The 23,087-nt window shown below is 39.1% G+C and overlaps 1 protein-coding gene across 1 annotated transcript in view; it reads right to left on the bottom strand.

Annotated features, from left to right (window-relative positions):
- The window catches only part of LOC128733160 (tubulin beta chain-like), a 28,801-nt gene extending 10,878 nt beyond the window's left edge, over positions 1-17,923 (bottom strand). Inside the window, exons 1-3 of the mRNA XM_053826806.1 lie at positions 17,600-17,923; positions 320-554; positions 23-252 (exon numbers count right to left, since the gene is read on the bottom strand). Coding sequence (XP_053682781.1) covers positions 23-252; positions 320-554; positions 17,600-17,656 — 522 coding nt within the window. The 5' untranslated portion in view covers positions 17,657-17,923. The remainder of the gene's footprint in view (positions 1-22; positions 253-319; positions 555-17,599) is intronic.
- Positions 17,924-23,087: the final 5,164 nt, after the last annotated feature.

Below are 23,087 nucleotides of genomic sequence, written 5' to 3'. Positions count from 1 at the left end.
GAGAAAACCGGTGCAAACTTACCTTGGGTGACGGCACGACGGAGAATGTGTTCATGATTCTGTCCGGGTATTCTTCCCGAATCTTCGATATTAGCAGCGTTCCCATTCCGGAACCGGTTCCTCCACCGAGCGAGTGTGCCAGCTGGAATCCCTGTAAACAATCGCAGGCCTCCGATTCTTTTCGTATCACTTCCAATACGTTGTCGACCAGTTCGGCACCCTCTGTGTAGTGACCCTTGGCCCAGTTGTTACCTTGAAATATTCATGGGTTGTATTGGTGCAATCATGATGCTTCACCGCTACGGAAATCGGGTCTCACCTGCCCCTGACTGTCCATAGACGAAATTGTCTGGCCGAAAGAGAGCCCCATAGGGAGACTGTCGAACCGAGTCCATTGTGCCGGGTTCCAGGTCAACGAGGACGGCACGCGGTACGTACTTGTTTCCATTGACCTCCGTGTAGTACACGTCGATTCGTTCCAGCTGGAGGTCATTGTCACCGTGATAATGCCCGGTCGGATCAATCCCATGTTCGTCCGAGATGATTTCCCAGAACTGTACGAGAGCCGGAAGAAGAAACGTAAAATGTATCAATGTATGTAATGCCTCTCGGTAAAACGTGGAGAGTGAGATGTGAGACACATGTATATTTACAAATGGCAAGGTGGCCCTCGACGGTACGAGAAGTGGGAAGACAAATAGGAATAATTTATCGGAAGAACAAGTGTTGCTCCCTCCAATACGTTGCCAATAGGTCGGAACGAAGATGAAGGCGACGATACTGGTGTGAGCCGTCGGCTATATATCGACGTGTGGTCGAAAGTAGATTACGTTTTGACAAATTATGCGAATTTAGCATTGTTCTAACAATGTAGTGATGAATAACGGCTTTCGCCGAATTGCTATTCTTGCATTCTAAAGATTTATATGATTTTTTAACATTACAGATTGATTTTAAGCTCAATTAACAATAGCTAAATATTTGTAATTGAACAATAACGACAATAGAAAATGATAATCAGATTATTAACTTGGAAAGCAAGACTGACGAAACGCAGCACGTTTTAATAAACATTTTCAGCACTATATCGAGCCAAATTCCACTGGCAATTTTTGCGACGATCTCGTCGTCCGTCGGTCGGTACGAAAAAAAAGAAAGCAGAAAAGAGCGTAAATAATTCATCGGTAAATTTTCGCAGCAGTTTTGAATTTTCAATTTTCACCTAAGCAAACACCAAAACCACGACGACGGACATCAGCGAGCGAAGAACTGGCCGGTACGGTTGGCTCCACAAGCGTATAATCCTAACCCTAGAGCAAGCGGGCGGCTGCCCAACCCAACCCGGGGTGGCTGCGATAGGTCGTGCGACAACGATTTTTAATTTTCCCGCCTCTATTCAGGTTGAACGGTTGAAACCCGTACCGCCGCCGAACGCAGCCACGACCGACGCGACGGGACGGACGATCGACGCAGCTCGGTGTAAATTCTGCTACCGCAGCAAGCCGAGAACGGAACCATCTGACGTCTGTCGCCTGCGGGCCGAGATAGGGCACACCCTTCGTGCCACATGTATGCATTCAGAAACGGCACAGAGCGGATTTGGTTCGCCACAACATCCTACTCTTGTGGGCTGGTGGTGGGTGGGCAGACTCCCGCATGCCCCCAAGCCGAAGGGAATCGAAATCAGTTTAGCATTTCCGTCTTGTTTCTCGAACCCGCCGGAGGGGACGTTTTTTTTGCCTCAACATTTCTGTTTATGACGGTTGACAGCCGCTTTTCGGGCAGATTTGAAATCATGACGATGGGCTTTGGTTGGATGGATCTGTTAAACATGCTGCCCCCCCTCTGACTGGATCGATTTGGTTGTACAAACAAGGATGACAAGGAAATGAGTTTGTTTCAGTTTCGCTTTTGAATATGTAGTAGGAAATCGCATTAATCATCGCCATTATTATAGTACTTGGAAGAAACTGCGCTGGATTTCCTGATAATAAATACTTATTAAATGACTAGCTGTAGCCCGCGTGCGTCTAATTGAGGATGAACTAGTAAAAAAATACTTTTTTGATGTGATAATCTAGATTCACTATAACGGAGATAAACGGAACGTATAGCTTTATCAGGTATAAAGTTTCAACATCTGTGGCTCGAGCAACACGTTCCTCACAATCATATAGAAGAGCATGATGCAAAAGAAATTTGGGCATCTTGTCACAAGCTTTACAAATGAGACTTTTCGATTGATGACATGTTTCAAGGTTTTTTCAGAAACTGTCATGTTCAGATGAAAACCAAGATAGAATCTTTTGTTTTATCTAACATGCTACAACTGGCAATGCTGGTTTCTGCTCCAGATCCCGCACGTTCATCAGCCCATTCATTTCCGGTTATACCAGTATGGCCGGGAACCCAAACCAGATGGACGGCATTCAGAATGTTTAGTTCTTCTAGTTGAGTGTGACAGGCGATGTAACTGTTTCTGACTGAATGACTGATTTTGAATTAGCATTTCCAGTGCAAAGTGCTTTTATGACGCCCTGGCTAAGTAGACAATCTTACCTAACAGTTCTTTCTAAAGTGCAAACTGAGCTCCGCACATAATTTAAAAGATTTCTGTAGTGCAGTAACTACCGAACGAGTAGGATTCCTCCAACTCCAGCTCACGACAGTAAACACCAGCACACGCTTGACCTTTCCATGTAACCTGACAACTACTCCTCTCTAGAAGGAAAGTTACTTGAGAAAGTCTTATACGGAAAAGTAGGAATGAGCGTTACATCGCTAGGAGCAAGGGCAAGCTTGTCCTCTGTAATAATTTGCGACCACAATCGAGTAAGACCAATTATCTCTCCACAGATTGCCAACGGCCAATTGCATGTAGTCGATAAGCACATATCTGTATCTCTTGCTTCAGATGGAAGTATTGAGGTTTAATATAGAATATAGCTTCTTGGCGACGCTCCAGAAGAGGCAATTTGAAAATGATTTACCGTTGTCTGGACAGTTACAACTTCCCCCCTCTGCCACCATACAAGACAACCATACGCTAGTATTGGTCTGATAGCGACCGTGTACAGCCAATGTATATATGTGGGTTTAAAGGCCCAGACACAATGCATACGGATTTTACTACGTTGCGGCAATTTGACAGTTTTTCCATGGGTTTTCTGTCAAATATCCGCAACGTAGTAAAATCCATATGCATTGTGTTTGGGCCTTAAGTCCCCAAGAGTTACGTCTATGATGTTCGAAAACCATGGATGCTTCCTTTTTTTCCTGCACGAACTCATCACTGCGACCAGTACCGTTGATCTATTGTGATGTCGCCCAGATGTTTATTTATTTTTATTATAATCGCTATTTAGTGAGCGATATGCTTATTGAATTTTCTGCGTGCTGGTGTGTAATTGGGTACTATTCCCTCAATGCTTTTCTCTACTTTACCCACCTCGTTCTACATGACAGTTTAGCGTCTTTTGTTTTCATTTTATCATTTATGGTCTTCAGCACTTTTGTTCGAATGAATATCCCCCTTAATCTAAAACTGTCAAAAGTTAGTCATCGCTTACTATAATGAAAATAAAAAAATAACTTTTTTGTGTTAGGAAGTATAGACATAGTTTCTTCGGCAAAGTTGTTAATATTGTAAAAACAAGCAACTTTGCTGAAGCAATAAAATTTATATCTTTATCGAGTGCTGAACTATGGGGCATATTCTTTGAAATTTCTTTAAAAATTAGGTTTTCTTTCTTAGCTTTTGTTAGTTACATTTTACAAGAATATAATGTTCTAGGCAATTATCGAAACTCTCAAAACACACGTTTTTGCAGGAGACCGTAAATCTTTGGGACTTTTATTTTTTAAGTTATCATATATTCAAGCTTTAAATTTCCGTAGGTTCACGAGCCTATGGGGTATGTGGATTTATGAAATTAGTACTTCATCTTAAAGTCGAGTAATATAAACTTGTATGAGTTTCGCTTGTGCCCAACCGCCCAAATGAGAGTACGGCAAGCATACGTTTTATGTGTTTTGCGTTCGCGAAAGGCTCGATATACGTCCATTTTTTGTGTTAGTAGATAGACACATGGTTTTTGTGGCAAAGTTATGGAAAATATTAAGGCAAACAACTTTGCTAAAGAAATGACATTTCTATCTCTATCGAGTGCAGAGCTATAGAGCATTTTCCATGTAAATTCTATAAAAAATAGTTTTTCATACTTAGCTTATGTTGGTTGCATTTTACAGGAATATATGGTTCTAGATGATCATTGAAGGACTTAAAATACACGTTTTTGCAGAAGATTGCAAATCTCTAGGCCCTTTCCTCACAAAGTTATCGGTTTTTGGCTCGTGAAGTTAGGGAAAAATAAAGCTTAAATAAGCGAAAACTTTTAATGAAAGGTTCTAGAGATTTGCAATCTTCTGCAAAAACATGTGTTTTGAGTGTTTCAATAATCGCCTAGAACCATATACTCTTGTAAATGCAACCAACATACGCTAAATTCTGGACTTGAGCTTCGATAATTTCCTAGAACATTGTATGCTTGAAAAATGTAACTAAGAAAAGGCAAGTATGAAAAACCAATTTTAAAGAAGTTTTAAAGAATATCCCCTATAATCCAGCACTCGATAAAGATAGAAACTTTATTTCTTTAGCAAAGTTTCTTGTTTTTATAATATTTACATTTCTGCCGAAGAAGCTATGTCTATATTTCCTAACACAAAAAAGTTATTTTTTTTATTTTCATTACAGTAAGCTATGACGAACTTTTAACAGTTTTAGATTAAGGGGGATATTCATACGAACAAAAGTGTTGAAGACCATAAATGATCAAATGAAAGCAAAAAACACTAAGAAAAAAGTTCCGCTTTTCGCTCCGTAATTTTCTTGTACTTCTGTTTCCTGTAATAACCGGCTGCGAAGTCTGTCGATAAAGAAGGGTCAAGTTCTGAAGGACTTTTTTTAGCTTTGTGTTTCTGGGTTTAAGCCACCAAGAGCTACCAAATGATCGTCTGCATTGCTCGAAAGTTACGCTTTCACAATTCGAAAATCAATATTCGTGAATCATAGTCAAGCTTGGAAATCATAATCAAACCCACGAGCTTTACCTCGTTCACAATAACAACTACCGAATCATAAAAGCGCAGAACGCGAGCTCCATTGGGGTTTCTACGTTTAGAGAAGAAAACGATAGATATTTTGCTTGAATTTACCAAAAGTCCAGATTCTCAGTACAACTATTAGGATGAGATAGTCAACCGCAAAACCATATGACGGATAGCCTAGATCGTTGAGTTTCCTCAGAAAACCATCCACCACAAGGTTCCATGAAAGAGTTACTAAGCATTTGTTCTATCCACCTTGATTTTTGAATGCACATATGGATGACGAGTAGCCTTTAAAATGGAGGCGAAAGGTACGTTGCCAAACACGCCTTCAATATCCGAAAAAGTACCTAAGCAAGATCCCTCGCTTTCATGAAAAAGCAACCTCAATTTTATTCAGTACATCATGCAAGCTTTGATAAGTATGTTATGCTGAATGAAGAGGAATTTCTACTAAGTTTGTTCAAGTGATTCAAGCATGAAAGAGTTGCCAGCTCGCGCAAGCAGATGGTCATAAAGCTTTTGCATAGGCTTTCTGGGCCTGCATGATAGCCTCCACGCCATCCCTACGACGTCTATTCCAAATTCGCTTGTATCATATCTTTAGTTCCTTGAATATGAGAGTTCCACCACGATGTTCCTCTAGTCGTCTGAATAGTTTTTAGTGGGCAAACTACCTGAAAAGCGTCCGCAATTCAAAATGCTGAGAAATCTACTCAATCGTCAATTCGAATCCTTGAAATGTTGTCGCAAGTTCCTCCTCGAAGAGTTCCCAGTTGGAAAATCACAAAATGATTAGAATATTTCAAACAATGAGCAGAGCCTCTCGGACTGACCATAAACTGATCAATCCGATTCTGATGAAAAAACGTTCAGTTTGAATGGTCTCACTGGATTTATGGGCTATTGGTGAGACCTACCAAACGATCCAGCGCAGAGCCGGCATTTAGGCCAGCAAACCCGTGCGGTGGAGCGGAGCCTCGCACTTTAGGGAAGCCACGCGCTTAGTGATGACTAGAGAAAAATGTTAAAAATACTAGTGGACTATACCTGGACGTATACAACACAATTGACTGTTCAGAAATATTTGTATACTCTGTATTGTTTCCTTTTCTTTTTCATTTAAAAGTGTAAAGTGTTAAGAAAAAATCGATGAAATTAGGCCTCACTGTTTTGGACTGTGTCGCCGATTGTTTACGGAGGATACGATCAAGTGAGTACTTAGCTCTTTTGAACCAATGAAAGCTCCGGATGGTATTCTGCCCGTTTCTTACAGAAAATGGACAGCATTATAATGTCCGAGTTTATTAACTTTATTATTATTATTAACTTAACTTAAATAAACTTATTATTTATTTTAACATTTTTGGAGTCAGTTTCACTTTGGGATATATCCCGGAGAATTGGCAGAAAGTAGGCAGATACCTAAAGGTAGGCTAAGACAAATAAAAAGGAGAAAACCATGCAAATGGCTTTTAGATCAATAAATTTGACAACAATGCTACTCGAGTTGATAGAGGAAATCGCGAATAACTTTATCCGCAATGAGTTTTTAAAGAACTCTCCGTTGCATGGAAATTCACATGCATACGGCACTTTGGGGTTTCCTTGATATTGAAGGCGCTTTCGATAATGTGTCTTTCACTTCATCTTTTACGGTTCTCTTTTAAAATGGAATCGACTAAAATAAGGAGTCTCCCTAATTTCATGTAGTCACTGTGATAAGATTTATATCGGACAAACAAAAGGAAGTCCACAAGGAGCTCTCTCATCCTTGCTTAGGTCACTGCTGGCTGACACATTCCTCCACAAGCAGCACAACTTGGTCACGAGACTGTTGCTTACGTCGAGGACATAGTATTTATCGTCAGAAGAAAGTTTGGGATAAAAAACTAAACTTAGCTCCTGAGCTAGATTACCTGTTAAGATAGCATCTCGTTGGAATCAAATACAGGGTTGCAGACTAAACAATCAAACAGTGACCTATGCACAATCAGGGGACCCCTTACTGGACACAGTCCCGCTCTTTATCATTTAAAACAGTATCGAATGATACCGAACCTTCCACTTTTATAACTCTGCACTTGAAAGTTCAGCGCAGGCGCTCTACAATTGCGGTCCCAAAAGTCATTCAAGGCACAAGATTACAACTATCTAGCTCAACTTCATCGATGGGTATAAGCAGTCTGGAAACTGTGTACAGCAATCGAAGCCTGCGCCAAAAGGCGATAATTAAAACTGTCATAGTGACCTTTCAACCCAATGTCAAAAAAGGGCCTCGCTGCTTAATCTGCACAGTGCCTCGCGTGCTGTAACGCCGACTCTTCCCTACCCGTAATTTCGGGCGAAGATCTTTAAATGTTTGGGTTGGATTTGATGCGTCTGACATGCTAAATGGTTTGTTTTACTAAATGAACTAACTCGTTAGATTATATTGAAGCTCTGAACAGCTGCTTAGTTCCTTTTAAAACGAAATACTGACGCAAAAAATCACGTTCCAGTAAGACAATGCTAATATTCGCACCAGTTCGGCTACAAAATCTAGGTTCGACAGCAGGAAAATTTAACTATTATGGTGGCGACTTGTCAACCTTCAGTTCGGATTTTAATCCAATGCTCTACACGACATACCTAAACAAATATAAAAATTTAATCAACGTACAAAATAAATGGCTGTGTACCAAAATTTTGCAACAAAAATTTGTTGTTTAAAATATACTTTAACATAAGTCTCAGAACATTACTTTAGAATTACCTAGGTACATAAAGTTTAATCTTAAAATCTGCCTCGTTGATTTTACGATTGTGTTCCGCTTATTAAAAGGAGTAGGCTGTGACTGCAAACGTGACCAGCTGTCAATTTTTTTCGCGAAATGTTGATTATCGTGAGTTTCCTTCCAAAACGCAAAGCCATTTATTAATAACTTATTTCAAACTTCGCGAATGAATTAGATTTTCAGTATCATATATGTAACGGTAAACCAACGTTGACGGTCAGATAAAGTGACTATAACGAAGTGCTAATTGACAGCAGTACCTAACAACCTCCTTCAGTTCATACAATAACGTGTTGTCTCGGAGCAGGAATTGATACAGGTCGGACTCGATTATCCTAGTGAAAAAAACCTGTATTTACAAGTTCTTAAAATTGATGTGAAGATTAGCCAGACAAGAAAGCAGCCACTACTTGCGTCGTTTGAACAGAATACAGCAGTAATAGTGAAACGAGTGTTTAAAATTGCCGCGGGTTATGTTTGAGAAATTGTTCATCCTTCTAGTTGATGGTGCGAAACAACCAAATTGCGAACTGATAGATCCTTAGATACACTCCTCATAGTTCCTTGGAAGTTTCGTCTTATCAAATGGCCAGAAATGGAGATCCTGCATAAGCCGTACAGAGACTATAGATTGCAGAGGCGCCGAGACACTCAAAAACCGCTTAATTTTGAATCAAAGCGGAGAAATTCAACAAATCACAAATCATATTCAACGGTAAGTTAGATCAATATCATTCGGATATTATCTATCTGTTGGCTAAAGTTTCAATAGAAACCAGGAAGTAAATAATTTCCTTATATTTCGTTAAATGTTCTTCAGAATTTTCGTTTGTAACTTTCAACAGAACAATTGGGCTTTGTGTACTTATTCGTTTTCTGAGATTTTCGGAAAGTCTGAGACCTTTTACAAAATGAATCGAAAATTCAGATTGTTTTCGGACAACCCTGTCTCACTGGAGGGTACTCTAAACGCCACAAAATAAAGAATACGGATCTGAACTTTTCAAAAAGGAGGAATAGGTGACAAAGTTTAAACGAGGTCGGAGCACTTTTCATCAAGAAATTGCTAGTCGGGCGGACCTCAACCCGGTTCTGGTTGGTCAAATTTGGGGTATTAAACTTTGACGATTAGGAACAAAGTTACAGTCAATCAAAAATGGTTGGTACGACACACGTCCCCGTTTTTTCTTCCCTTGGTGATTTAGAAATGCATTTATTTATGCATGAATAACCTATTCATACAAGATTCATTTCGTATAATCACCTTGGCGGCAATACTTTATAGAACGTTTGCGTAATATCTGTGATGTTTTCCAAATGTTAAAAATGGCAAGAAAGTAATTTGAAGCATTCCACTACTAGAAATAATTGTAATTGTGACTGCAGTGGTATAAATAAGAATAAGAAATTTACCACATTCATTTTACCCCTTACGCATATTGTAAATAAGTAGCATCTCATATGTCGAACACATTCTATTAAATGACACCGCTGCTGCGGGTGTCAGTCAAACGAACTAGGTTAATTACCATCTTGGTTTGCAATACATTCACCAGCCGGAAGAAAAACTTTTGCGAATGTGGCAAATGAACAGTTGTTCGAGGTCGGCTGGCGACGTCGGAAGCCGGAACCATCGGACCGTTACTACGATGAAAGTGAGGAAAGCTTAGATAAATTAGATTGGTATGGTTAAACACAACGAAGGCGGTTCGATTTCGACTTTTTGGGTGAAATGTCATTGATTCGACAACATGTCACAATTACACACATGTTTCAGTAACCAAACTGAGGACAGTAATATTTCATTGCATAATATTACCGCGCTATTTACCGGGTGGACGTGATTTGTAAAGCGCCGCTCGCCCTGATAAGATAAGGTAAACGTTGTCGGACAGTTTTGAGTCATCGTTTCTTTCCATAAAGCGAAGCCACCTTTTTACAAGTTTAACTTACTTGTGAGTCTTCGAAAACCTTTCAATTATTTCGATTATGTTCGTCATACTGGCACTTTCCCTAACGCTCAACGATGTGTTACTCTTACTGAATTCTGAATCCAATTTAAGCTCTTCCTTCGCACGGAATGTCGGTCCCTTCTACTTATTGCATTCTCTAGGCTGGCATAAAATATACGTGATAACAACACTGTCAATATCATGATTTTCGTCTCCCGTTGTGTTAAGGCATAGCAAATGGCAAATGCCAAGAAACCCACCCGCGTCGAGTGTGAGCGCGCCAGCTTGTGCCATCAGCTTTCGTTGAACGAAATTGGAAATGAATATAGTTATGTTGTTTGACGACTGCCTTGAAGTGCCACATCCTGTTCAAGGATTCAGTAATCCTCTCACCGCAGGCGCAGCCGGGCCCCGGCTCCGAGGGATACCCGATACTAGATTATGGGTATTTCTGTGCTTGAGCTATTCGCAGTGTTTAGCGTAATTGTTGATTAGCATAAAGTGTTTACACATGTTGCCCGTCTCTGGCCGGCCTGGACGGCTTCGCCGCGCAGCGGGAAGGCAAATTGATCGGATTATGAAGAGCCCAACCAGATTAGGACGTGTGGTGGCGTGAAATTGCCATCGGTGGTTAGTAGATTGTTCTCGGATTGGATTATTGATTGCCCGGTCGAACGTGCGTTGACATAATGGGACGTAAACTGTGACACGTTCAGCAGCAAACGGAACCAAATTCAGGAAATTCTGCGTACATTTACTGGTCTTTGAGGTTGGCTCACGGAGCACATATGTCTGACGGGAAACGGGTGTGAATGTGCAGTTAGTTAAAGGCAGGCAGAGAGAGAGAATGTGTTGGACATTACGCCGAGTGTTTTGATTATTCCATAAAGTGCCTTAATATGCTGAACGAACCAGAAAATATTTCATATTGCCAATATGAGCCAATTGACTTTATATTCAGTTGCCAGCTTAACTGCTGAAGCTGAGTTATAGTAGGTATGTGTTTCGTCGTTAAAGGAAAGCAAAACACGCACCGCGTATAAGCTAATGTTAATGAGAGTTTCTTTGAACTTTATGACCCTTCAACGACGCCTCAACCATTTGGGCCAGTTATCTAGCGTGGAAAATAGGGTAGCCAAGTGGTTGGTTTTTGGCTGGTTCGGCCAACTATTAATATTTAAATAATCAATTTCTTCGAAAAGTGTAAATTAAAAGTAAAATATAAAATGAAATCGTCGTCCAGGGCAAGAGAAGTCGTTGATGTTTAAAATCATTCGTTCAGTTCCGTTTTGGTTTTCATAAACTGCTACCCAGTATAGTAAACAAAGACGTAATCCTACGTCAAAAAATATAGGTCAGTGTTTCTTCCGTTTCGTGCAATAATAAGCGCTTGTTTCTTACACATTTTTACCATCATAAATGGACTGATGATTGAAATTAACTGGTAGATGACATGGTAGAAATTGAATCTCAAATTCAATAGCGGAAAATTCCACAAGAATGCAAAAACGCACAAAAAGCGAAATCTAAGGTGCAGGTCGTCAGAGTCCAGTTTCTTTTTTACTGATTTCAGTACTTGTTGCCACTATCGTTTTGCTGAGAATAGAGTTGCTAGTAGTAGGTAATAATCTGTTATTAACAATTATGAAACGTAGAATCGCATATCTATTTTTGCTGTTGAACTAGATCCGACAGTAATTCTATCACATAAAATGTTGGTTACGGTGAATTTTATTATCAGCGAATTTTATAAGTATGGGTCATTCCACGTCAAGTGACCGAGAAAAAGTTCAAACGTGATAATCGACCTTAACGGATTTGAACCACATTTTGTCAGATTGTTTGTTTTCGGTCAGGAAGTAAAAATCCTAAGTTCGGTGCCGGACATTCCCTCGATTATATGCTTTCAGAATAACACAAAAAGTTTTTGCATTGCTAACAGAGTCAGTGCTTCAAGAAAATGTAATTTTACTATTGATTATTTATGAAAAACCAGAGGGGTTGTGCACAAGACACGACCGCATAGGTGACGTAATACTACGTAAGTCTCTTTGTAGCGATAGTAGGATGTATCCATGTATGTAATACAGTAGGATTACGAATTTGGCATGGTACGACATTGGCATGTCTTGATTTTGGCAACAAAAGTATCCGCTGTTGGCAACACAAAATATTTTACTTCCAGAAGTATGCTTAAATATCAGTCAGTTGCCGCATACATACTTTAAATGACGAAAAAATATTGCCCTAAGTGTGTTCATGAAAAAAGTTTGCGGTTAGAGAATGTTTCGAACAATAATATTTTTATTGCCGTAGAACTACGTCTTACCGCAGGTCGTCAAAAACTTACTTGCACCGCTCGGATAGCTCTTGTAAACATAAAAAGGTTGCAATCGTTGATTAATAACATTTAGTCAATTTCTAACGCACTTACATACAATTTTTTCATTTTCATATAAAAAGGATCTCCATTTTGGCACTATTCATATATTCTATATACTATTCATTCATAGGCGACCCGCATTTGTTGCCAAATTCGAAATTCTACTGTAATACGATTCTTCATGTATACATGCGTTGTGCCTAACGTTTATCAAAGCAGAAACATTGTATACGTTCAAACCTCAACAGATTTAGGAGTTATTTCTATGAATTGATTGAATCAAATTTTTAAAACGAATCAGTCACACTAAACCAAACAGTAAATCAATTTTCATGATCTGTTTCTACGTTGAATAGTGCTTTCCTCTGGTTTTTCCTTCGTTGCCTGTGTTATTATCGTATTCACCGGACAAGAAAATATAAAAAACTCTTCAATCGTTGTGTGGCCCTTAAAAGGACCGATTGTTAATAACCGCAAACCAGGCACGGCTTGTTGCAACGATAATTTTGGTCTTTTTGTTGTCGTGAGCAGCACTTCAGGAGTTAATTATTCCATCAAGGCAGCCAGTTCTAGCTTCAAAATAGTTTCCTTTCCTCAGCAGCCGATAAATACGACTGATTGAGAACTGCAGACGTGCACGACTCTAGCGAGGCTTACCTCGTGTTATGTACCAGAGCAAGCGACAAGAATCGGTTCCGCCTATTTTTCATGGTCCGTCATTCCATCATCTACGTTGAAGGAAATAACGCATTTCAATTTTAGTCTGAACAAAAGAGCAAAGTTACCAGTGAGCCGTTCACCTTTCTGTAGCATTGGTGATGGATAGATTTGTGTTGCAAAAGAAAACCTAGTGAAAAGCCCTAGATTCCAAGTTTCCTAAGTTTCATCAATTACCGAAAACCATTCTTTTAAGAATGAACAAATTCTTATATGAAGATGCAAAAGATGTTACTAAAACAAATTCAATCCATAGTTTTCAATGCATTTTGAGACTTGACCGAACACATTTTCTTGGAGCTGGTATATTTGTTGACTGCTTTGGTACCTTCCGAGACGGCAAACCCAACCGGCAGAAACAAGCGAACAGAAGCGCGAGAAATAATGGGTTAAAAATTATTTAATATGAAGCGAACAATTAGAATCAATCGAATAAAATTGAATATCAGTGTGCGAAAATTCTTTAAATCTTCATGAACATATGTTTCGTTCTTAACCCATTATGACCCAGCGTATGATATATCATACCTCGTCTTCAAAACCTGTTTACTGCTGAATTTCAATAGTTAGCATTGTTAATATATCACTACAAGAGAGATAAGACATCAATCTGATGTGTGTGTAAGATAATTTGTCAGTTTTTGTCATTTCATCTGTATTTTTACCAGTGCAAAGTTGTGACAAATGGCGGAAAAAAAGTTGAAAAAATGGCGAAAAAATGTTTGTCTCCAAAACGCATGAAAAAGTCTACATTTAGTGATAAAACATTACCTGACATGTAAATTAGTATTTATATGTAAAGTCTATCACAAAATTCGATAAGAAATCTGTAAAAATCTTTGTGATTTGTTTGTTTGAAACTGAGCCTATAAAATATTTAACCTGCGATATTTTGGCCTTGAAAGCATTCCAAATGACGATTTTGCGTTTCCCGACACATTCGAGCCATAATATAATAGATTACAGAGTTTCACTTCATTTGGTCCAAATTTAGGTATACCCGGGTCATAATGGGTTAAAAGAACGGCTTTTCGACGTGATATTTTAGAAATTTAAGCCTTCTTTTCCGTCTTCTAGGGCAGCAACAAAACGGTTTGCATGTTCGGAAAGACACTTCTCTGAGCAGTTGTGATACCGGACAGTAATTTGTTCAACCCTTCGTCGTTGCGGATGGCCAGCTGCAAGTGACGATAATTCTGGTCGTTTCGTTGTCGCGAGCAGCATGTTTCCTGCCAATACCAGAACTTCAGCAGCCAGATATTCCATCACGGCAGCTAAACGAGTGCTCCAGCTCCAACACACGCTCAGCATACTTTCCTTTCCTCAGCAGCCGATGAATTATGACCGACCGGGAACTGTAGACGTGCACGACTGCGCCACCGGTTGTGTTGCCGTTAGTGGTACAACACAATAAAGAATTTTCAAGTCAATTAGCAATCAACGAGAAAGGGTAAGATTCCATTTAATTCTCTTGTAACTTTGTTATAGTAGAATTAAATGGAATTTTCCGTCAACTTTCTCGTTGGTTCCTGAATTGTATCAAAACTTATTCGAAAATAATTGGAAATTATTCCAGCCAATCATGAAGCGAGAATTTATACCTCGACGAAGAGATGAACAAACTGCTGTCTAACTACCGAGTTAGAGTTATTTTCAATTTTTCAACGGCTCGCATTGAAAATCAATAGTTTTCTATAATTTCTAACTCGGGTTTCCGATCTAGTGGTGTAAATAGCTTGGAAAACTATTAGGGATTGACTGAATTATAAGCCGAAGCGTGAAAACACATTACCATTTTGATGACGTCATTTCCAACAACCAATCACGAATTTGTCCATCTAGAATTGGTTTCATTATTTCCAATTTTTCAATAGTGCGCACTAAAAATCAATAGCTTTCTTTATTCGTGTAGATGCGTAAAAGATTTTCCGATCGATTAATGCAAAAATATTTAAAATCAAAATCTTTCATTTTTCGTGACGCTCGCCTTTTTCGATTTTTTGGAATGACCCCCTATACCAGCTACCTTCCTGAAAGACGTAGTTCAACGTCAAAATCGCTGGTTTCTTTCTTCGAATCGCTATAACTCTGGATCGGCAAAGAACACCTCGTGGTTTTGAGCGATTCTTATGTAAAAAATCTGAGGAATACGATGGAATTGGAATTTCTGGCATCATATTGTACTCATTGAGAGAAAAATGCAAATTTAGTTTTTAAATCGAATTTAAAAATATTTGGCAGTACTGTCGTTAAAAACTAATATTTTTTTCGGATTTCTTGGACAATTTCATTTGAAAGCATGATACACTAGTCTTTCTAAACCTAGTATTTCCAGAGATATAAGCAAAATAAGAGGATTTGACTCATTCAAAATGGAGGTACTCCCATTAATCGAGGGAACGTCCAATCGACACCAAACTTAGGATTTTTTCTTGCTGACCTGAAACGAACAATCTGACAAAAATTTGGTTCAAATCCGAGAAGGTCTATTACGTGGCACTCGGACACTTGACGTGGAATGACCCGTATATTATCGACACTCTACGACCGTTAATTTAATAGCGAAAATAATTGGTCAATTTAATGCTCAAATGTTTACGTTGGCATCATTCCACATAAACGTCCGTTACCTTAGCAACGTACAACAACGACGGTCGCGGATTCGGAATTGCAATCGAAACGAAGTGAAGTTGTTCCTATCAATTCTAGTGAACAGTTTGGGCAAAATCATTATAATATCTTAGTAAATAACTGTTCGGGTGGTAAATTAAAGTTTTCCGTGCCTCAAGTTAAGTTTCGCGAGTGAGGTGACGAATGGAACGGCCGAAAAAAAATTAATGAAAAATCGACGGCGAAACATTGAAAATATAGTGATGAATTTTAATTGGGCAGAAATCTCAATATTTAGTGTAATTTATGACCCAAAAAACAATAGAACCTATAGAATGCAATGTTTAGTACTTCGAGTGGCAAGATCTTATTACGGCTAGCAGATTAGTTGAACTAATTTTATTTTTTGTGATGGTTTGCCAAGTCTATGGAGCATGTTGGTACACTGAAGAAGGGAAGGGAAGGGTGATATTCGGTGCCATACTGACTGCCATATATGTACTCTGACATCTGCAAACCTTTGCCGGCCGGGTTTTGAAATTTTCAGACCTGGCAACCCTAAGTGGAAAATGAAAAACACTAAATTATATGCAGTGTTATGCTCAGTCAAAACGGCAGCCATTTCCTGAATGCGTTGAAAGCATCAAGAGTATTTTTTAATCCGTACAATTTACACAATCCGATGTCACACGACATTCGACATTCAGTTGACTCGTCAAATAGCCGATGTTAATTCGCAAATAATTCAACCAAACTGGTTCCAAAAGCATTTTTGTGATTGCATAGCCTTTTTTTTGTTCTCTCGCGGTGCCAAAACCACGAGGTCAAAGTGTTAATTTTTCAACCAAACGACCAATCGAGGCAGCCCGTTGAAGCGCGGTTTACATGTGCATTGAAACGGGCACTTTTGTTCATCTTTCTGTCCATCATTTCCGAGCCTACTGACTGTAATTGCGTTGACGTAAACAGGAACAGTAGTGCAAAAAAAATGGGGGAAAAAACATTTTTCTCTTCCGCCAAAAATAAAAACAGTGACACAAAAATAGCGTTATTTTTGTGTCGCAACGTGCGCATGGTCGCTACGCAGCCAGCTTAAACGGTGTCGCAGAGCAACGGATGCGGGAAAGAGGCGCATCTCACTGTCCGCATTTCCACGTGATTTGCGCGGTCCGGTGGGTGGATTAAATCTACGCTTGTAGGCCGGCCCGGCCCGGTCCGGCCATGTTCACCGAATGCTGCTGGCTGCCAGTGATGCTAATTGGGAGCAATTGCTACTGCTACCGATGGCGATAAATGCCGTTACACTCAGCTAGCCACAGAGCTAGAAGTTTACCGTAAACATTGGCGGCACTGCAGGAATGTTAGAAAAATACCATTGTATTCACAGAGACTGCCGAGCTGCTGCGAGTGTGTGGGAAAGTCGCATATATACAGCATAATCATGGCCACAAACGATGACAGATTATGCTGCACACTAGCTAAGATTATTGTTGATTTATTTTTTGCTGCCCGTTGATATCATCGTGTTTCATCGCAGTAGGTAAGCGTAAGAGGAAATATCGAAGCCAACTACAGTGGGACACTAAAAAGTAGGTATTTCCATAAAGGGGAATCTGAGAAGGCCATGGTTTAAGAGGCTCTATCCATTTGTTGCTTTCTGAAGTTAGGCTTTGATTCAGGTTTGAATTTATAATGCGAAAAAAAACGTTTTCTCTTTGCGTTAGGCCGCTTTGATTACTCAGCCTTCTGTGTTGTCGATTTCGAGCCAAAAAAGGTGAACACCAGATAAGATATCAACTTGGTCGCGCGCTTATGCAATCATGTAACAAACATTCGAGGCCCTGACTTGTGTCCGTTCGAATCAAAAAGCAATCTGCTGGCACAGCTTATTTCGGGTGTGCCTCAAAAATAGAAATCGTTTTGATTTTTCGCACCCAACCTAAGTAAAGCCTCGGATTTTAATGAGGTAATCTCTGGAAAAGTGATACAATTTCCCAAGCAGGCCACGTTTTCCTTTCTCCCATCGTTTTCACATATACACTGACACAAACCTTCGATCCGATCTGATTTCCACACTGGCCGGCCTGCAGATGCACAATTTCTCTCATGATTGCGACTTTAGTAGCCCGAAAAACACCGTGGATAATAAATAATTAGATTAACGAATTGTGCACTCGAACGCGCCGCGTTTCTACTTTCACTAACGTCAGCGGGTGACAACTGCTTTTGCAGGGAGCTACCAACCTAAACTAAACGAAAGACAGCCTGTGCTGGTGGTATCCCGTACGTTGCACTCGGCCTGTTCTAATTCTATTATTGGGTTAGAAAAAAAGTGCTCTCGCGCCGCGCAACCGGTACGAGCTGTTCCACGAAATAATACTCACTGTTCCGTGCGGGCAGAGGCGATCGACAAGACACTCGTCGTTCGCCGCTCGCTCGCAATCGTAACAGTAAATACGTGGCCTTTGGGTGGCCGGAGTGGGGGGGGGGGAGGTGTTTTGGGTGGCCGAACACACGCACGCAAACATTCACCGGCCCACCGAACCGACCGGTGCGCTGATGTTTGTATGTCGGTCGGTCCGTGGTGGCTATAAGCTTCACTTATCGCAAGCAAGTAGTCGTCGCTTGTCGGTGAGAATGAATTCGTCATCGTAATTAGGCATAGATTTGTTGTTTTTAATTGGGCATTCATGATTACCTTCTGCTCTGCTAGTCTCTATTAACTACTACATCTATAAGAAGATGGAGAAGTTTGATTCAACCAGGTGAACACTTTTGTAGTAGCAGGCGTTGCGTTGGAAACGCTTAAATTCATGTTTGTTTTGGATTTTCATACCACAGCTGTCCACGATTAAATGAAGAATTCACAATTTACTTGGAACGAATATTTGAACATTATTTGAACATTAGTTTTTCTCAAATTTTATTAGCAATTGTCACTAAACTGATACTAAACTATTGTACAGTAAAAATTGTAGTGAATGCCATACTCTCAATAAATTGAATTTAATTTTATTAGAAACTCGTCATGCTTTTTTCTTAGATTCGACATGTTTAGTTGGTTTGACATTGCGCACTGTCAACTGTGTGTGACGGACGAGAAATTGCAGAGAATTTTTCAGTGAGAGTCTACTTAGCACTACTGACTGATGCGGATTGTCTCTCCGGCCGGGCTTATTGTTCGACCGCTGTACTTTTCCCGTACGCATACCTCAACATTTGCTGGTATGGTTTGCTTCAAGGTTTACAGTTTGCTGCACACCAGTGCAACTCAACGAAAGCTTTAAGAGTATTGATCAATTGCAAAGTTTATTAGAGAAAGGTGAACATTTGAAGTGATTCACTCACCATTACCACCCCACGGTCGGTGAATCAACGAAGTTGATCGTTGATCGTTTTACTTGCTTGGATGATACAGTGTAGCTTGGGGAAAATTAATTTTCCAAACACTCGTACAATGCTTTTAGCTTTATGAACTTATTAATGACCTAAATTGGTCATATAACAGTCAACACAACTGTTTTATAACAAGTGTTCTAGCAGAGATTCCAAAGACGAGTTGTCAAATCATAGAACCACAACACTAGTGAACTTTCGACAGGCCTTTTCCGTTGATAACGATGAGTTGTGATGACACGATTTACCGCATTGATGCGCCGGAACACTGCCTATACCCATTGCTGTCCCTTCGTTCGTTATCAATAAATTGATCGACTGGCTATGGCTTGGCTTGGCTTGTGGCTACGATGGCAAGCTTCCAGACATTATTGATATCATGATTGTTGAGCTCGGCAGCAGAGCTGCTGCTAGAGTACGAAGTCCGGCATCGTTTAGGGGAGAGGAGTTCGAAACGCACTGCGCAAGTTGCCCATCACCCACTCGGAACGCAACAAAACAAGGTTCGTTTTACTCCAGTCAACCATCAGTGAGGTTAGACGCCGACAAGTGAATGAATAATTGGTAGAATGTTCACTGGACGATGATAATGTCCAGGATGTTATCGACAGCGAAACGGCGCTAGTAATTGATCAATTTGTAGGGTGTCACTTTTGTGTAATGATGGAAGAAGTAGTTTGCGACTGTTTTTGATCTTGAATTTGTATATCATTAAAATTCTATACATAAAGTTCTATAATTTATTCTATAACTATGTTGTTTTAAGTTTAACTAAATTTTCCAAAATAAGCCATAATATGATTGTTTCAAAACAAAATTGCATTTGAATAAAAAATACGAGTTTCAATTAAAAGTTGAGTGTTTTCAATTAGAATATGACACTGCTATAATAATACAGGGGTTAGACAAAATCACCGGGACAGCAACATATTACACGAAATTCAAACAGCTATAACTTCTACAAAATAAGACAGTTTTAGATGAAACCAATTTCATTCAACGAAGAAATTTTTCTAGTTTTTCCGAAAAAGATTGAGATTCGCAGTGGCCTGTCTTGAAACTGATTTTTTCATCGCTTGTATCTTCTTCTGTCATGGAAATTTATTAATATTCATATTTATTCCTAAAACTAGATTTCACTTCCAGTCGATTGGTGAAAACAGAATGAAGATCCGTCGAGATATGGCCATTTCAGTGAAATCAGTTCTGGAAATGTTACCAGTAACATCCTACCTAACTTTATGGCCATTTTAAAGCATGACCAAAACCATACCAAAATGGATGTCAAACTTCAAGAATTTACGAGGACTGAAAATTCTGAAGTTTTACACCCATATTGATATGGTTTCAGATAATCCCGAAAACGACCACTTTCGCCGAGGTACCTAGAAGCCTAGAACTTGCTACAGGGTTGCCATGGCGAGCTGGGGACCTGGAAATGCTCCCAAATGTAAGTGGCTCATAACACCTTAAAATTTGAACTCATATTGATACCGTTTGCGTCATGTCGTAAAATGGTCATAGCAATAGATGTTATTGGTACTGATTTCATCCTAAAATTAAAAAAGAAGAAAACTTATCCAATTTAATTCTACTATGTGTATTTTATTCACGACAGATACGTATTTCGCCTACGACTTGCAAGCTTCCTCAGTGTCTATTTTCGGTTAGGTTTCGTATTCTACTAAGACGCTCCAAAAACTTCAGTCAATTGATTTCATGGAAATGGAGTTGCGGTTGGTCGTTTCTCGGCGGATTTCCGTTCCCTTTTCACCAATCGACTGAAAATGAAGTCTAGTTTTGACATAAAATATGAATACTATTAAATAAGCGTGTAGGGCCCTATATCTGTGCATATTAGCGTTGGTAGGAGGAAATGCTTATCAAGTTAGGGAATAGCTAAAAGCTAAACGAGCTAATGTTTCATTATGCCTGATTTTTATTTTCAGGTAGAATAAATTTAAGTTGTAACATTGTTTTCGAACCATTAGAAATCTCACATGTGCATAGTATTTTTCGCTGTAAATTAACAAATTATGGCTGCTTATGAGTTCCATTACCATTAGATATATTCGATTTATAAAAAATATATTATATATCTTATTTTCCTAATTATTGGCTTTACAAGAAAATTTTCGAGTGCCTCGCTCGTTGCATTTTTTTGGCAGCGTTTGTTTCTAACATTTATTTTGAATTAGCTTGGGCTCACATAACATTGACATGTTTATAAACCGTGACAAGGTGTCAATTAGTCGAACGTTTTTCAGAGATGGCCAAACCGATTTATGCGCTATTAGTCTCATTTGGTAGGTAATATAGCCTCATAGATCACTATTGATTTGTTTTTTTGATTGGATGTTTAATTTGAAAGTTATGAGCAGTCGTGTACAGCATAATAAAACTTACAATTATTTATAACGTATTTAACCAGATAATTAATCAGATTTCAATTATTTTAGTATCAAACAGGAGGCCTTAATGCTGTCAACATATCTGCTAAATATTATTAGAATTGGCCTTACCAGTCAAAAGTTATTTGAAAAACATTGATGAAATTATTTAAGCAAACTTTACTGACAGGAAACAAACAGAAAAAAAAAACGCGATCATGTGCTCTAGCGTAAAAATGCTTAAATTTCCAGGTGGTGTGTCTTTGGAAAAGTTTATTTAAAAAATCTGGCGCAACTTTTTACACTGCTAGGGTGACCGTAAATCTACCTATTAGGGTGATACAAATATTTGTTTTTTATTAATGCGTCCAAAAAAGTACAGTGTCTCCACAAAAGTTATAGAACACAGTAAAATAAGCAACTTTGCTGTACATTGTAACTATCTATCTCTTACTGGTTGCGAAGTGTAACGATTTTTTTAAAAATGCAGCGAAAATTAAAAAGCTGAGATGGGGTCAGTCCCGGCGTAGTGGTTAGCATTCACCACTCTCACGCCGAGGACCCGGGTTCAACTCCCAACCCCGCAGAAGTCATGAATGACCCAAGCTGGTTAAAGTGACTATAATCGAACAAAAAAAAAGTTGAGATATCGAAAAGCGGTTACGTCACAATTTAGATAAGTAATTTTACACGTCAAAAAAAAAAATCACCCAAATCGATCGTCTAGATACTGCGATACACGCGCAGACGCTGAAAACATATGATTTCGAGGAGAGCACGTTTAAACTATTGTACAGCACTGCACTTCCCTTCAAGTGATCCAACAGTTTTACTGTAAATTCTCAACGAGACCACGTACCGACAAAATACTATGGGCTCAACATTTCTAAAGATAAAAGCCTTCTGAAAATGCAAAACAAACAAGTTTTTCGACTTTCCAGTGAGGGTCCCCCTTAAATATCAATGCTGCCCAAGAACTTTGCACACGATTTTTTTATTGCTTTCAAGTATTCTACAAATCTGTCAGTATATTACATATGCATGCATATGTGTTGATGATAACTACCATTACTGCCCATTTATTTATACATAACAGTCCCATGTGATTTTCACCACTTTGGAGATGAGCCTGGGAATCATCTTTAAATTGTTCAAGCTTTCAATATTTCAAACAGTAATGTTATGTTTGTTCCCAAAATTTTGATAAAAATATGAAACTATGTCAGTTACAAGTTACAAATAAACGCATAACAGTCTCAGTAGTGAAAATATAACAATAAACATTTGCTTTTAGAAAATGCCCGGACCGATTTGACTGAATAACTAACAAACGCAGAGTTTTGTGGCCTAGAAGAATTGTATTGAACAGAATTTGGATCGGATGTACGGTTCCGAAGATATGTCCGGAACAACACGTCCGGGAATGTTCCGGATCGGGGATCAGTTTCTGAATTGAGCTAAAGTACAACATATGACATCTTTAAGTACTCAAAATTGCAAAAGTAGCTCATTTGTCGACATATAAAGTGTTCAGGGTTACATTGGCCACAGCTGGACACATTCTAGGAACGTTCCGAATACATCCAGGAAAACGGACAGTTGCTCACTTAAACCAAACCCCAGAATGTCACCCCGCTATTAACTCAAAATAACAAATTATACAAATAAAAGGAAGACATATTTTGATTGTTTTGGAATATTATACAAATTTATCAGTATATTACATACACATGCACATGTATTGATGATAACT

Source organism: Sabethes cyaneus, chromosome 1, assembly GCF_943734655.1.
Source record: "Sabethes cyaneus chromosome 1, idSabCyanKW18_F2, whole genome shotgun sequence".
Taxonomy (NCBI): domain Eukaryota; kingdom Metazoa; phylum Arthropoda; class Insecta; order Diptera; family Culicidae; genus Sabethes; species Sabethes cyaneus.
Note: the sequence above shows the minus strand (reverse complement) of the source record. Positions and strands in the feature narration are given on the sequence as shown.